This window comes from Magallana gigas, chromosome 8 (assembly GCF_963853765.1).
Source record: "Magallana gigas chromosome 8, xbMagGiga1.1, whole genome shotgun sequence".
NCBI lineage: Eukaryota > Metazoa > Mollusca > Bivalvia > Ostreida > Ostreidae > Magallana > Magallana gigas.
Genome location: NC_088860.1, coordinates 40121594 through 40139645, shown reverse-complemented (window position 1 = coordinate 40139645; position 18052 = coordinate 40121594). Strand labels below are relative to the sequence as shown.

Genomic DNA, 18052 nt, shown 5'->3' with positions numbered 1-18052 from the left:
GATTCCTTGCTTCCGATCCAATTATAGTCATACATTACTCGAAAAATAATATTTTAAATTAATATTTTATAATTAGCGCCAACAGTCAACATGTTTTCCTGATCCGATGAAAGACATGCTTTGAATAAGGGTTGATTGGTGCAAGCATGTTCAAAACGAAAAATAAAACAATAGCCTTTTTAATAAAACCCAGATACCAGAGAAAACCTCGACACAAATCACCATTAGAGGCTATTTAATTCTGAATATGAAACATGTACTATACAAACTGCTTCACTCATTAGTTGATTCCTTGCTTCCAGTCCAATTATGGCACAAATATTATTTTAAAAAGTACATAAAATAATTTGTAATTAGTCAAACTGTTTTTCCAATCCCATTTCTTAAATGCTTTAAATAATGATTGTTATTCGTGCAAGCGTGTTCAATGAGAAAAAAACAAACAAAAGCATTTTCATTTAAAGTCAGATGCCAGGGAAAACCTCGGCACAAGTCGTCATTAGAAGTTATTAGAATATGTACCTTGTACTATTTAGGTGGGAATACTGCAAGACGTTGAAGGAAGGGCAGGGACAACACTATTCTATTATGAAACCTTATTTTAGTGAGAGATTACTGCTCTACATAGTTGTAATGATAGCCAGGCAAAGTAAGATTTTTTTTTATTATTCAAGAGTTTCTTGAACCGTTTAGTAACATAGCGATTAAGGGAATTCTAACGATATTAATGAGAGCGATAATTAATTATGTACTTGTTTGCAGGTTCGATATAATTAAAGGATAACTTAAGAATGCCGATTATAGGAATGAAAAATCAACATGAATTTGAGGAAATAGCTTACAGGACATTAATTATGTACTGCGCTGTCAAGTAGAACTAATTATGTTAAGTTTTATCTGCATGTATTTGTCTTTATTTCGATGTTGATTAAATTCCTAGTTCTATAAGATTTATACATTGAAACTTTTCTCAGGGGACAAATTATGCAAAAAAGTTACAATAATGTTATTACTTTACAAAAAGGAGTTATTATGTTGACACTGTTCATTTGATGACAAACTTTGGCCTATAAAACCAGAAAAGCCGCGTTAAATCTGAGCTACAATTGATCATGAGTATGTTAACTGCTTTTAGTTTCAGTAAAACAGATAACAATTAAAACTGCATATTTACATCTACTGAATATGATTCCCTCTATTTCTTATTTTATTTTTATCTAAATAAATTTTATTGATAATTTTCTTCTTATACATATATATACTACTTAAGCACGCTCGTAGTTTTCATATAACATGCAATATACTTTATTGTATGTATATCAAACAACAAATTACATTTGTAATAATATCTCAAGCAGAGTTTCATTGACATTGAACTATGTAATACCATTTTTGTATTGTATTAATTTTTAGAAGTGTCGATGTTTTAATAAAACTTTGCATTTTGTGAAAGCCCTCTCACGTTTTTTAAATATTACAATGAAAGAAGCTCTTAAAAGGAGAATGCGGAAATATAGATTTAAGTTCGACCTCCAAGGTCTCACAAATCTTTGCTCGATCATAGCATAAATTACTAAAATATAATTGTAAAACCAAGACCCAGATATTTATATCTACATATTGTATAAATAAAGGAAAACAAAATTATAAAATATGGATATATTTCTTTAAAATCAAAGTTCATATACAACAGGAAAATTCTTTTCACATTCTCATAATATACACGAAAATAAGCAGTCATTATGAATTGATACTAAATATACAAATGATGATTCAATGGAATAAAGTTTACAACCTTTGACACAGTAACACAAAAATGAACGATTGACACATTATGCACATATTCAATCCGTGTTGTATGCTTTAAATGATTCTCCACCATGTTCATTTTCGGAATTTGCCATAGAGTACATGATACATGCATCATTAAAATTGATTTCCATGCTGTATCAAAAATGCTTATGTCTAACCGGCATGTTAAAATATTCGATTTCTTAGTATAATGTAATGATTTGAACGAAAGCGCAGAGGTTTAAAAGACTCGACAATTGATAATCTGAATATTAAATCTGATATTGGAAATTAAAAAACCAAATCATGGATATTAATCCCGTATCCAAGCAATACTAAACTGTTTTTTAAATGTTAGAAAACGTTCATGTTCTTACTTACACAATAATGATATAACAGTATTTTCTCTTTCTTATATTCAGAAGAAACTATAGAAAAGAGAGAAAATACCGTGCAAATCTGTTGTTTTCTTTGTGTCTATTCTTTACAGATAGTTTTAAACCCAATGTATTCTTTCCTGGTGAGATTTAATGCGAGGTGTATTCATTTCGATTGGAAAAAAACGGTTTATGATGGTAGATCCTTCAAAAAATCAGTTTCTTTATGAGAACTGCCACTCATAATCCGACATAATCCGACATAAACATCAGTTAATTTACCGATACATACCACTAGTTGGCACAAAACAATGTCACATAGCATGGGCGGATCTTGAAGGGAGTCAGGAGATCAGAAGCCCTTGTGAAATCATGCAATCAGACTATTTAAATTCCCCTGCAAACCAATTTAATTTCGGACCCCCCCCCCCCCCCCGGGCGAAAAAATCTTGACCGCGTATGCCCAAGTGTTTGGCCTAATCAGTATTTAAACACATTTTATATAATTATTTGTATTTGTGAAATGAAAAAGTCTACGTGTAACTATTGATATATTGTTATTGTAATTTTACTATTTCTTACTACTATTGGAACATAATTATATTTATTAAACAATTTTGTTCATACTTGAAATGCAGAGAATGTTTTACAGATGACAGTGACCTTCATATTAATATTTATGCAAACTACGTCTACAAATTGATTCATAATCTTAAGTAACCTGCTTCTGGAAGAGAGAGAGAGAGAGAGAGAGAGAGAGAGATTCCAGTGAATATTTAATTTATATCATACTTTATAAAGAATGAGGTGTGAGTTAGATTAAAAATTTTGAATCATGAATATAAATGAATACAAGATCTCCAGTAGTCCTAAGAGGTATTCTATTTTCAAAGCCAAGCCAAAGTCTATACTATTTACTCTAATCCTTTTGATTAATCAAACATCGATATTGCAGAACCCTCATCAAAAGTCAATGATTGTAAAATGTGTAGTCTGTTAAAGCTTAAGAAAAAAATAAAACATTACTTTTTTGAATCATTTTCTATTATGTAAACTATGGATTTGTACATGCCTCTATACAAAACAATGTAGTGTGGCTTGAGTCTTAATACTTAACGTTCTATTCAAGAAATATTGTTGAAACTATTCCGATTTATTAAAGATCCGAGATTTAACTTGCCAGTTGAATTGAATGCATTTAAAATGTCGATAAAAGTAGATGTTAATAAAAGAATGCAGGAGTCGGAAATGATAAGGATGTAGATGGAGAGGATCAATAAATAAAATCCGTAAACCCGCAGAGGACGTTCACTTTTATTCAAGTTTTATTGTACATGCTTATCATAAGAATTAAATGTTAATAATAACCTAACTATATTTGCATTTTATCAGTTTTTCTCGCTTCTACATGTGTTACCCATACTAAACGTATAATTTGCAAAAAGAAAATAAATAGAATTTTAGATGTTAGTATTCTATTCATTCAATTGCCAATTTAATAAATAAGCAGATTTGTGAACAATATATATATAGGGTACTATAGAAGAATGGACTTATTTCTTTCTTTTTTTCTCCACTTCTAGCAAACAGCAAACTGGGCATAGTAAACCCATGTACAGAAGCATTGAGACAAACGTCAGAGAGTTTGTTCATCCTGTGATTTCTTTTACATTTGCTTTGTATAGGACACCATAGCCGCCGTATTTTCATGAAAATATGGTGGGTTTTTATATATATTGTACTGTCTTAATGTCATATGATATGGTGCTTTTTATGTCATGCTGTGGTTATTTCATGTGGATGTGGGTTTTTTTTTGTTTGTTTTTTTCTTTTTTTTGTGTTTTTTTTTATGTGAAGGTAGGCATTCGGAATGAATCATCAAAGAAACAGTTATTTATATACATACACAAATCGAGCAAAACTTATCTCTAAAAGACTTTAAAGCATTATACGTAAACCTACAATGTTAGTTACTCAGTACAAAAAGGACTGATTTTTTTTAAAAGTATTTAGATATTTTACTTAGGAATTCTAAATGCAAAGCATATTTTGATTCCCAACTCATTGCTTTCAGCAATCATAAAATCAGAGACGATGAGATAAGCAGGTCTCACCTAATTAAAATAAACATCATAAACACTTGCAGACCCCTGATGAGGCACATAACTGTCGATACATTTTAGATTTACATGTATTAGGACTTTAAATTTTTAAATTGCAATCTGCTCTATGCAAAAAACCTTAATACGCTTATCATTTAAAATGCACCATATTCCCATCGAATAACCTCATAAGGCAGGTATGGCGTTCCATATACTTGACTTTGAATAGTTTGAATATGTATGGTAATTGTTTCTTTTTCAAAAAGAAAAAATGAATAAGAAAAGAATATTGCTTGATTAGCATGCCAATTTTACCTTTTTTTTTCTTCGCTGAAATGCGGAAAATTTCCATTTTCATTAGTTGACTCGGTGTCTGGTCTTCGATTTTTGTTCAGCGAATAAAAAACGGTTTTAAATAAAAAAAATATATTGATGCAAAAATCAATAGTTATTTCTGTGAAATTACAAATAGAAATGATAAAAATACCTTCGTTCATAGTATCAATGCAGCTTAGTACGTGAAAGAGCTGTGGCGAAAACAGAAAAAAAAATAATTGCAATTAATATAGGATAAGTCATTACAAATAGTGCAAATATATTCATATGGATCATTATTTCATTGAGATTCTAATTATTTACACAACTGTAATGACAACCAAACAGGGTAAGATTTTTTTTCTTTAGTTTTTCCAGTGTGCTTGGCAACGTCTAATTTAACAATAAAGCTAAACAAACATAAATTTTTAAGGTCTTACCTTATCCAGTAGGAAAGAAATCATAAAAACGGTTTTTCACTATACATAATGAACGTCTGAACCTTTAAAGGCATAGGTGCTTGCGGACAGGATCGACCCCCCCCCCTTCCACCACCCACCCAGGTATATAGACCCCCGGGACTTTATTTATTTTCTTTTATTAAATTAATATCCTATGACATATTTCGTATCTAATTTATACATTCATTGCACAATATTACCTAAAACAAACATTTTTAAAAAATCAGACCCTCTACTGTACATATATAATACAAGAAGGTTGCTAACTTCGTCTGCCAGCCGAGAGGAGCTGCCGATGAATATTTGTTGAAATGTACTATCAAACTACATCTTCTAGTAAAAACGGTGACCTCATGTCGTAGCCCGATAATTCCCTTCACTAAATATCTGCATACCATGCCCGTGTAAATACATTTATTTGGTAAATTAGGACAATTTTCACCGACAAGTTGCAAGTTTTGAATCAACAGAAGTGAGGGTTTATCGCAAAGATGACAAGGTTAGCTTTTTGAAAAGCTAAGAAAGTCAGCCAGCAGAATTTTAATTTTAGGGCAAAAGTAAGTACACAATTTATAAAATTACTAGATAAATAGTTTTCAGAACATTAATAATATGCGGGTGCACATCTAGTTTGCAGCCTTATTTTTATGACTGTACATGTAGATGAGGAGATAAGCATGTAACGGTGTAAATGCAATGTATGAATGCACACCTACTTAATACTTAAAGTTGTAATTTTGTAGACATGGCTCTGATTTTCATGGTCTGGTGGCAAACTACTTCCAATATATTTACTTTTCAATCTCACTAAGAGAGTTGGGAAGATATAAGCGGACACCGGACTGTGGCCGCAGACGATTCCTAGAAACTGACCGGTTTCATAACGTCTTCGAATTTTTCTAACACAAAATGTCTAATTTCTTCCCAGAATTCCAATTTACGCAAGCGCAATTGAAGTTTCATCCTAACTTAATATAGTCAGCTCGCGGGCTGACTTATAACTCCGCTCATAAACAGAAAAGTTCCGAGTGTACACGAGAACAATTAAAAGGTAAGAGATTTACGAAATTGCATGGTAAACTCGAAAACAATACAATTTATTAGAAGTATGAATTCTAATCAAGCCCGACGAACTGAAAACTTTTTTATCGTCTTGGATACTGGAAAATCTAAAAGAAGGCACTCATACTGAGAGTATTACAATGGAAGACATAAAAGGGAAAATTTAAAAAAAATAATGTTACGAGTTATCTTCCTTGCGATATCCACTTACTTCCGTTGATTCTAGATGGACGAAGTTAGCAACCTTCTTGTATTATATATGTAGAGGGTCTGATTATTAAAAATGTTGTTTTAGGTAATTTTAAGCAATGAATGAATTTAGAAACATGTCATAAAAGGATAATTTAATTTTAAAAAAGAGTAAAGTCATGAAATCTTTATACTTTGGGGTGGGGCTGAAAGGGGGTGGAAAAGGGAGGGGGGTCGATCCTGTCCTCAAGCACCTGTGATAAAAAGTAATAATTAACGACGCCAAGTAAGTTTTAAACCTTTTGAACCTTCAATATTTTTCTCAAATTTTTGCCATAATATATAATGCTGTATTTATCATATGAAGATTTAAACTTTTCCCTGATCGCTTGAAATTATCTCAGAGGATACTATTTTTTTTCTTGTTCCTTTGGAACTGTACGAAAATTAAATGTGTTATTTTCCATATTTTTTTTTTTTTGCCTTAAGTTTTTTCTTTTATAAACAAATAGTGAAATAAAATTATAACGCATGCATTCTAAATGTGAAATAAAAATTTGTACACGAGCCACTTTTAAACATTATGATTTGCTTAAAAAATACAATTTTTCGAAATATATATATTACATTATGGATACTCTGAAAATTGAATGCTCTTATCGTTAAGATTATCATAAGCATATCATCAAAAACATATGCATGACATTGTACTTGCAAAACATACAGTGCAGGTAATGTTCTATTATTTTTATCATGCATTTTATAAACAATTATGATTCTTGTGTTACAAGCTTTTTTGGGTTCATGTTTTTTTGTTTGTTAAAAATGCACATCCAGAAACAAGATTTAGCGTTCATGCTCTGTGTTATGCTTTTGTTTACATTTGCTCATACGTTATACTTTTTTTCCTTCATTTTTCAATCAGAAAATTGTTAAGTACCACAAAAAGTACCATGTAATAGTCAAAATATTATCTTATAGGTCTAAAATGATGACTGAACAGTATTCCTTTGCTAATTAGTGACCATTTTGAAACCTTTCAGACACATTTCAGTTCATGGAATAACATAATAAGTTTATATTTGCACGATTACAGTGTCACTTCCCAGTCTGTTTTTTAACATTATTCCTCTAGTCAGCAACCTATATTTGTAAACAAAAACATCATTAGAGCCATTCAGCATAAAAAAGTATAAACTCTGTTTCTCTTTTAAATCTAATTTTTTGCTCTACCTGAACTTTTGCATAACCCTTGCATTGTAAACAATAAGAAATGGAAAATAATATAATATAAAAAATGTCCAATTCATCTCTTTATCCTAATTTTTTGAAGAAAATTATATTTTTTAGTGGCTAAAATATCCAATTTCGGGGTTACTAATGTGAATAAAACATTTTGACAATTATTCATATAATATGACCCATGGGTACCAATTGCCCCAAATTGTTCGCAGACCAATTTTTGTATTCATATGAAGCAGAATTTATTCAAAAAAATATCAATTAACAATCGTTACTTCGTTACTTCCAAACTTACGTCAACTTGATATATCCCAGTGAATCTGAAATAAAAGACATTACAGAGTCTGCGTCATCTGTTTCATATTTGGATATTTTTATGGAAAGGGACATTGATATGATATGATATGATATGATATGATATGATATGATATACGTGCATTCGTCAGGAAATATGATCATCCACTGGGTCGCATGCTGACTGACTTTTTCATACTTATTGTTAAACCATAAAAAATCAGCTTATTATCGAATTTTTTTCCGTTTTTCCCTATTACGACAGAGAGCACACGGCGGGTGTGACCGGTGAGCAGATGATGCTCAATCCTCCATGACACCTTATCCTACCTCTAAATTTTTTGGAAGTCCGTATTTGCGCTGCTCCTGTTTTGTATTATTCCTCTAGACTTTTGACTTTGAACACTGTTCATTATCACCACGTTTTCATTTTGAATAATCATCTGAAACACAGAACAATTCTCCAATGTGTCAAAAGGTTGTCAACTAAATGAAAGTCTTTGGTCAGTTCAAATCTGCATAGTTCGTGCTTACAAAGTAACTAAAATACATGTAACGATCCACTTATGATCAACGTTTACAAAACGTCTATGACGTCACCCTTTGTATTTAGTCAACTTTCATTTTCACTATTCAATCAGCAGTTGTTAGATATATAAATATCCAACTGATGGGCAGTTGGATATTTTTTTAATATCCAACCTCCCGTCAGTTGGATATTCAAATATCCAAAAGTGACGTGCATAAAACAAATAAAAATGACAAAATATTGAAACGTGTATTCCCAACATAAATCCAAAATTATAGCACAAAATCTTGCCATCCATACATGCAAGTATAAAATATAATTCAAACGGTATCCGTGTTTTTCCTCGAACTGTGGACCTCTATACTTTGCGTTAAAAAGTTCATTATCTAAATCTATCTCTGCTCAGCAGTGGCGTCGAAAGCAAATTGAAAGTGGGGGGCTAGACTAATCCTCAGAAATCTTGACAAGCAAAAAAAAAAACAACCTAATTCCCAAAATCATGAAAATCCTAATTCGGGGGGGGGGGGGGGTTACATGTCTAAATAACTAGATGCATTTGTATAACAGCACAGTTGGATATATGAATGGGTCCTTTGAGGATCAATTGGGGAATTTTTTTCAGTAAGATAAATAACTCGATAGTGTTGAATAGTTTAGAAAAAAACATCCCCTAATCGGGCCTACGGCCCGAGTAGGGGATGTTTTTTTCTAAATTATTCAACACTATCGAGTTATTTATCCATTACATAACACACGAAACCAGTGAATAATGTGAAAATTATCAAGATCAGGGGTTATAAAATCGTCAAAATTTAATAAACTTTACTTGGCATTCGACAACTGAATCTTTATAAGTAAAAAGAATGTATAATTACATTTTACCTAAATACATGTATATAAATACGCTGATAGCTTCATAAAAACCGTGTTTTATTGTCATAAGTACGAAAGACGAATAGGGTCACTTTAAAAAATATTTTAATCTCGTAATTACGAGTTAATTATCTCGTTATAACGAGTTAATTATCTCGTTATTACGAGAAAAAATCTCGTTATTACGAGTTCATTATCTCGTTATTACGAGATAATTATCTCGTTATTACGAGAAAATATCTCGTAATTACGAGAAAAGATCTCGTTATTACGAGTTCATTATCTCGATATTACGAGAAAGGATCTCGTAATTACGAGAAAATATCTCGTTATTACGAGTTTATTATCTCGTTATTACGAAATAACTTTCTCGTAATTACGAGAAAAGATCTCGTTATTACGAGTTAATTATCTCGTTATTACGAGAAAAGATCTATTTAAAATGGCGCGTTTCATCATTCTATTCTTTTTATGTAAAGTGTATGCAATGTCTATTGATATACACATACTAAGCATTATCATCGTTTAAAAGCGTACGCATAATTAGATATAAAATCGGACTAAACAGTTTTAAAGAAATTTCAGAAGAAGTAGCAAAGCAGATTGATTAATAAATTCATTGAACTATTTATCAATAATGAAAAAGGATACGTGGAATTTGTTTTCAGACTCCAAAATGTTAATATATTTAATCAATTATTTTCAATATTTCGTACATGTAGGTTGTTTATGAACATATAAAACACAAATTCCATATCCATGCCTGAAACTATTATAGTCATTAAAGTTATCTGTAATTAATAGAATTGTGTTTTTACGACTATAGGGCTACCTGGTATTTACTTCGGAGTGGGATTATAATATATATAAGTTGAATAGTAAAATAACATTAAGTTCTTTCCTTTTATTCATATAAAATAAATTGTCAAATCAGATCATTTTGATATGTGGAAGTTAATGAATAATGATCGTTGTTATTTTTAAAATTTTAATCAAAATTGAATCAACGTTCCTGTAATGAAAAAGATAGACTGAAAAGGTGATCCAGTCAAATTCTTTTCAGAAACGCACCATTTTATATAGATCTTTTCTCGTAATAACGATCTCGTTATTTTGAGATAATTATCTCGTAATAACGAGAAAATTAACTCGTAATAACGAGATCTTTTCTCGTAATAACGAGAAAATTATCTCGTAATAACAAGATCTTTTCTTGTAATAACGAGATAATTATCTCAAAATAACGAGATAATTATCTCAAAATAACGAGATCTTTTCTCGTTATAACGAGATCTTTTCTCGTAATAACGAGATAATTAACTCGTAATAACGAGATCTTTTCTCGTAATTACGAGATAAAAATATTTTTTTTATGTGGCTCTATTCGGCTTTCGTACATAAGTCTTTTTATGGCCATGTAAACGCAATATCTTGAATGGCGAGGTGACGTAATATTCAATTTAATTAAACATATTTCAGACACTTGAACACATGTAATTGTTCGCAACTGCTTCTTCAATTTGATCTTAATCATTTGATTATTTACAATATGTGAGTTACATGTTACTATGATTAAAGGTGTCTATTCGTTGGAATGCATACAATGGACCTCTTCTCGTGACGGAAAATATAGATCTCATTGCTACGAATATCTTCAAGAAACCAGCAATTCAACCTTTGAAGCCGAAGCAATTTGTAAGATGTCAGGCGGACAACTAGCCCCCTTTGTTGATGAATTTCAGTTCAATTTTTGGCGAGACTTTCTACCTACGGTTAGGTACAAGGTGTTTTTTTAAATGCTCAGAAAATATTAATACATCTGTAGAAAAACATGTATACTGTACTGTACCAAAATTACATAAAATTGTTAATCATTTTTAATGAAAAAGGATGTCGGATTTTTTTAAAGTAATGATTGTACATTAAACAACTATTTTGTTGTAATTGTGAATATATTCAACAAATTTGTAAACTACTCTATATGCTATAGAATTAATTTGTTTGTTTGAATTTTCTTCAAATATCCATGTGAACTGACAAAATGATTTCTGTTTCTATATCTGAGTATCTTAACATATAACAATAGCATTGATTTAATGAAAATAAAATCTGAAAATAATAAACATATTTTATGAAAACAAAAACTTGTGGAAATCATTTACTAGGTCTTACAACTAGATTTTGATATTTGAAAAAAAAACTTGAAAGCTTTATCTTTGAAAATATTAAAATATTGCACGAGTTGCTTTTAATCAACTGAAATAAACGCCATAAAAAGCAATGTATTGATGATACTATATGTACGTACACAATGTTTTAAGTTTTGGGTTGAAATACTTCCCGGTAATTTGTTTTAATGCATATCATTATATTTTCTCTTTCATTATACTTAACACAACAACATAAAGTATACTAGATACCAGGTTGTTGCAGTCTTAGACTCAAGATCAAATTTCTATGATTTGGTATTTTTTTTGCTTTTGGTGATTTTATATTTTCAATATTAGGGGCTTCCTTAAATCTTTCGATTTGTTTAATATGAAAAAAATCACGAACATATTTCTAAAATCAATTTAGCTCCCCTGAACCGACGTTTCAAGTGAGCTTTTCTGATCACCTGTTGTCCGTCGTTCGTTTGTCTATCCGTCCATCCACCTGTATGTAAACTTTTCACATCTCTGATTTCTTCTCAAGAATTGCAATGCCAAATTTAACAAACTTGGTACAAAGCATCTTTATGGAAAGGGGAATCTAGATTGCTAAAATAAAGGGCAAATCCCTTTTTAAGTGGGAACTGATTGCATAAGAGTGAAAATAAGGTGTCTTGTTATTAAAATAAAATTATAAGTTGTTAAAATCGTGACCGCCGGCCCAATATTTGGGCCCAAAGAGGGGTTCAAAGTTTAACAGAAAAATTAATGTGGAAAATGTTTTAGATTCCTCTTCTCAAGAACAACAAAGCTTCAATTTGTGAGATTACTATGCAAGCAACCAAAGATAATGTAGATTCTAAATTGTTGAAATTGTGACCCACGCATTAATACTGAGCCCCCAAGATGAGTTCAAATTTCAAAACAGAACTTTTTAAGGAAAATATTTAAAAATCCTCTCAAGAACTACAATGCTTCAATTTTTGAGATTACTATGCAAGCATCCTCAAATGATGTAGATTAATATTGAAACAATATAGAAATTGTTAAAACTAAACCCGGACCAATACTTTAGCCCAAAGAGGGGTTCAACGTTTAACAAAGAAATATATAGGAAATATGTTTTAAAATCTTCCTCTCATGAACCACAATGCCCAAATTTGTGATATTACTATGCAAGCATTACTCAGATAATGGATATTCTAAATTAATAAAACCCTGACCCCGGACCAATATTGTGATCCAAAGAGGGGTTCAAAGCTTAACATTAAAATGTATAGGGAAAAAGTTGAAAAATCTCCAATTTGTGATATTACTATGAAAGCATCCTCTGATAATGTATGATTATAAATTCGTGACCCCGGACCAATACTGAGGCCCCATGAGAGCTTAACAGAAATATATAGGGAAATGTTTAAAAATCATCTTCTTAAAAACTGCAAAGCTTCAATTTGTAAAAATACAATGCAAGCATCCTAAGATCATGTAAATTATAAATTGTTCAAATTGTAACCCCTTGACTAATACTAGAGTCCCAAGAGGTGTTTAAATTTTAACATACAAATATATTGGTAAAATACTTACAAAACATATAAAATGATAAAAGGAACTAATGTTTGGATGAGCGATGTGACCCATTGGACACTTGTTATATCATTTAATTCAAAACTTCAATATTAAAAAAAAAGAATTAATTGTGAAGCTAGTCGAAGGGTTAACTTTTATTGGACTGTATGTTAATTAAAATAAATCATACAAACACTTAAGATTAAAGAAACATGTTTCATTTTTCATATAACTGCATTACTTCGATAAGCATGTGCTTTCAAAACATAATACTTATCTAGTATTACAAATCTGATTACCTTAAGGAGTGAAATCATAATTGGAGTCAATGATTTGGTTCAGGAAGGCGTCTGGACGTCATTTGATGGGACCCCAGTCGATAATCTCCCTTGGAATCCACGTCAGCCGAATGGCGATAGAGATCAAAACTGTGTGGTGATCAATGCCGAACCACCAGGATATTCAGTTGGAGAGCCATTTAAACTGCAAGATAAAGAGTGTTCCGAGACTTTTGATGGGTTTCTCTGCTATAGGGATGGTACATATATCAATATACAACATATTGGGTTGCCATATTAATCTTGCGTTAAAAAAAGTTTAATTAACATCGGAATTACATTATGCAAAAGATATTATTTTTCATTTTGGTTCATATTCTTTACATAACCTTGCTAGCATATTTTTACACAATTCAACTTGTCTGCTCAGTTATACTGTAAATTCCTAATTAAACGCGAGGAATTAATATCCGCGTAAAATCGCGAGAAGCATCCTTCGCGGATTTTAAAATCTCGCCATTATTTTCTGAGAGTTGAAAACTATAAGAAATAAGGAGAAAAGTTCAACGTTCGCGGTTTTATATTCTCGCAATTTGGTAGAAACCAGCGGGATCGCGGAATTAAGTACTCCCGTAATATAAGGAATTTACAGTAATCAGGATATGGTTTTTTTCTGAGAAGCATGGACATATTTCTTCTATCTATGATCGATTGTGTGAATGATTTGGTTGATAGAAATAAATAGAACATTATATATTTTTTTTGAATTACAGCTCTGTGCTTTACAAACTGCGAATGGAGATGCAGGACTGATTGTTTCTGGTTTATTTCACAAAAAGCAAATTGGACTTTTCATGGCGCAAACGCTCAATGCAAAGAACAGGATGGTGTTCTGGCCTCTGTGGCAAGTTTGAAGGAATTCGAATTTCTAAAAAACGCTTTTCTTGGCTTTCAGTAAGTTTATTATCATTTAAACTGCACTGATATATAAATAACTATTTGATATATTATCTATTTCTATAATTATTTTATTGTGTGATTGGGGCTAATGCGTTGACCATAATAATTTTCATATAAAATTATCCAGTCTAATGTCAGAATGCATTTTACTTTTCTATAAGAATTGCATGTATAAAAGTGTTCTCGGTTCCAGAAACCGGCTTTAAGATAGTAAGAACAAAATTATGCATGAGTCTATTAGGACAATCTTCGAATCAAAAGAGTCCAGTTTGTTTTTTACCGTTTTATCTTTCTTAGGCCTGAATTACAATACTACTGTTATTGATTAACAAAATGCGCGTCAATGCATCAAAGCAAACTAATTTTTTCCACGGTGCTTGTACATAATACAATGTAGTACATTGTATGAAGAGATACATTTGGCCTTACCGTCAAGTTAGAATCATTATGCATAGGATCATAGGTGCATGCAGATATACCTATGGTTTATAATGGGGGCACATTTTGAAAATAATATATATATATTTCATTTGTGTTAATTATTTTATATTGCATATATTATATTTTTTGTTGTATCACATTTAAAACAAAACTTTATATCTTGATTTAAATGCTAATTTTCCTTGCTTATCATAAATACTCAGTATGAAAGATTGACAGTAAAATCAATATGTTGCCCCCCTCTTTTCTCTCTCTCTCTCTCTCTCTCTCTCTCTCTCTCTCTCTCTCTCTCTCTCAAATGATTATTTATTTCTTCCAATTTGATAATTATTTTGTTATTAAATATAATCATTGGGATGATGTAATGCTTAATCTTTTTTGTAAGGTGTATAGCATGACACTCAAAAATGCTAAACTTATAGTTTTACAATTTTTTTTCTAGAACATATATGGGCATAAGATCAGCTTGGCTGGGTGTTCACTTCATTGACGGTCAGTACCGTAATGTGAATGGAGACGATTTTCCGGTCGATGTCCTTAATGTTACTAGTGACCCGCCAGAAGACTCGTGTTTACAGTTCGGTCAGAAATCGGTCTTATATAACGATTTATACTCCTTTCATTCCTGTGACACATCCGGATCCATGGCTGGAATTTGCACCAGAAGCAAGCTTGGTATATATCTCATCTACAGTGTCAATCAAGTGTGTGGAACTGCAAAATACGTTTTTATAACGCATTTTAACATATTTACTCCTTGAAATTTAAAGTCAGATTCTTCGATAAAAACATGTACTGTAACAATAGCATAGATTAGCGGCCAATGGCAATTTTGTGACAAAACAGCCAGGGAAAATATTTTTTTTTTCTCACTTAAACTTTAACTGTGTTTGATATTTAACGAATGAGCCTGATAGATTGAAAACGTTTACCTTTGTTTTCATCCATTATAATGTTGTATTCAATCTCTCCCGTAGGTTTTCGCTGGTACACAGAGAAAAACTCTACGAGTGATGCGTACATCAGAAATGCTCTACAGATTGACAAATCGGAAACAACTAGTGAGTTTACATATTTTATGATTATATGCTTAGTGTTCTAATAATGGTAAATTGTGTGAATGTAAAACTCAACCAAAAACTGCCATCATAAAAGGAATTTTGAATGTAAAATTTAAGAAAAATGTGGAAAAACTTTAAAGTCTACAGTCTAGAGGTGCATCGGTTTGTATATGTCACAGTCATCAATATATAGTGGTTTTTCCCAATGAGTTATTTTTTAAGGCGGCATCTTATTAATTGTCTTCTTTAAAAAACCAATTTCAAAAAAGTATTGCAGGAATATACAAAGGAAATAAACAATAAAGAGCGTAAGAAAAACAAAGTAATGGAAGCTCTTAAACTATGTCTAAAAGTACTATTTGCGTTAAAATGCCCAGGATGGCTAGGCAAGATTCGTTGGATAAGGAATCTCAAGTTTGTCCCACAAAATAACCGCCGAAAAGAAATAACTCTTGCTAAATTGCCTATTTGAAAACTGTCATATTTTTATCTATATACTATCACAATATATGAGAATATTTTTAAAGTGTTTTTTCATTACTCTTTATCTTATTTTTGTGCTTGTTGTTTTAGCGGAAATTATAAAGCGTATCAGTGCCTCTGATGGGCGAGTTTCTTCCACCGGAATTGGATGTGTCGGTGTGTCTGTAATAGTAGCTGTGATGGCGTTCGTGGTTATCTTAGATTGTGGTCAACGACAAAAAATCGATGGAAAGAAAAAAAGAAAGCGACATATTCATAACATCAGCCATAATAATGAAAATATCAGAGGCAGGAGCAAAATGACAACAAAAGTATAATTATAGTTCTGTGTCAGACTTAGCTTAATACGACTGTTAAAATAATCCAACCTGCAGGTACATGAATGTTCATAGGGCTATCTTAGGACTATGGTGTGTCCAAAGTAGGTCAAAGGATAGTCTTTGTCTTAAGTCTGTTTCTTGAAGCTCTCCTAAATTTAGGAGTAGCCATAACTTTGTACTCAGTTTGGGGCATCACTTGCCTTGTCCTAGGACCATCCTATGGTTGTAAAATCACGCTTTTTTTGGGGATATTGAAACTATTGTGAAGCTTTTTCTTAAGACCGGTTAAAAATTATTCTATTGCCTTTGGCTAAAGAGTAACGGTTTATATAAACCCTGCGTGATCATTCTTATTTTTCATCAATTTATCGTGAAAAATAATTTGTAAAACAATTATTGCAAAAAATTAATGTTTGATAAATTGTCTTTATACATTTTTTAAGGTAGCATATTACAATTTTATTTTTTTTATTAAACCTCTACGTGTATTCGACATATTGCAGATCAAAGGGACATTAGTTGTTTGTGTGTATAGAACGTTAAATTCTATGAAAAGCGCATTACTTGAATTTGTAACTTTATATCATGTTTAAACTGTATACAATCTCTTCATAAATGGTCTATTTGATTGTGTTAATGTCATTATGAATAAAATCTGATTTTATTGTTCCTTTACCAATGACATGTACAATCATTATTCACTCTATGTCTTCATCTATGTGAGAACAGTAAAGCAGAATATAAAATTGTAAATTAAAGCAGTTTTTTTGTTTGTTTGTTTTTTTTTTCTTTGTTTTTCTCTTTTAAAAAACCTTCCAGGTGATACTTCCTTTTAACTTTAGGCCTGAATCTGAAGGGAAACAAGGATAAAGTAGTAAATGCTCTTAACGAAAAAATCCCTTAATTCCACATGTCTTCGGTTGAATTGGTAATATTTTCTCATTTTCTAGCAAAGTTATCCCCGATTGTAAATCCTCTTTAGATTAACAGGTTGTTTGCTGCTGCTACATATATTACAAGTAGATGTTTTCAGGTTTTAAGACAAACATCGATTAAAAAACTACTTTAAAAATGGTTCTTTCATTCGAAAAGCCAGGCTGATGGAAAATTATTTATTTCAAAAGCATGAAAAAATTATCGTAAAAAATAACTTGACTAAAAGCTTACAAAATGCAGTATAGGAGTAATAAAGGAGATAAGCAACAAAAGATAAAGCTTTATAGATTGAGCTATGTATCCTGCAATGACAAACATATTTTAAAGATATGAATATATACCACAGAAGAATTTTCAGGATATAAGATAGTCATAGTTTTACATATTATGGCGTTTTATTATTTAGTGTAATATTACAAAAGTATTTGGTTATAAGGTCTCATTTATAAGATTAATAAAAAAGATAAATACGTCTCTAAAAGACAAAATAGTGAATAGTTTGATAATACAGACTCTTTTTGATCCTAAGATATGATGTGCATATTCCTTAACTTATAAGAGGAGATCTGGGTTCTAGTTTTTTAGGAGTGATACACGTCAAGTTTTGCTATAATTATTTGAC

The 18052-nt window shown here is 31.1% G+C and overlaps 1 protein-coding gene across 1 annotated transcript; it reads left to right on the top strand.

Moving 5' to 3' along the window:
* Positions 1-517: 517 nt before the first annotated feature.
* On the top strand, positions 518-17037 carry LOC117689723 (uncharacterized). The gene is made up of 7 exons (XM_034471421.2): positions 518-649; positions 10814-11012; positions 13257-13489; positions 14003-14183; positions 15073-15305; positions 15608-15691; positions 16265-17037. Exons 1-7 carry the CDS (start codon positions 589-591, stop codon positions 16489-16491), a joined length of 1218 nt encoding a protein of 405 aa, XP_034327312.2. The 5' UTR covers positions 518-588; the 3' UTR covers positions 16492-17037.
* The last annotated feature ends 1015 nt before the right edge of the window (positions 17038-18052 follow it).

Bases quoted from the DNA above. Each gene is read 5' to 3' on its own strand.
- LOC117689723 (XM_034471421.2), top strand. From the start codon at position 589: ATGAAACCTTATTTTAGTGAGAGATTACTGCTCTACATAGTTGTAATG. The intron at 15,306-15,607 runs GTATATATCTCA...TCTCTCCCGTAG, and splicing joins TTGCACCAGAAGCAAGCTTG to GTTTTCGCTGGTACACAGAG. The intron at 15,692-16,264 runs GTGAGTTTACAT...TTGTTGTTTTAG, and splicing joins TGACAAATCGGAAACAACTA to CGGAAATTATAAAGCGTATC.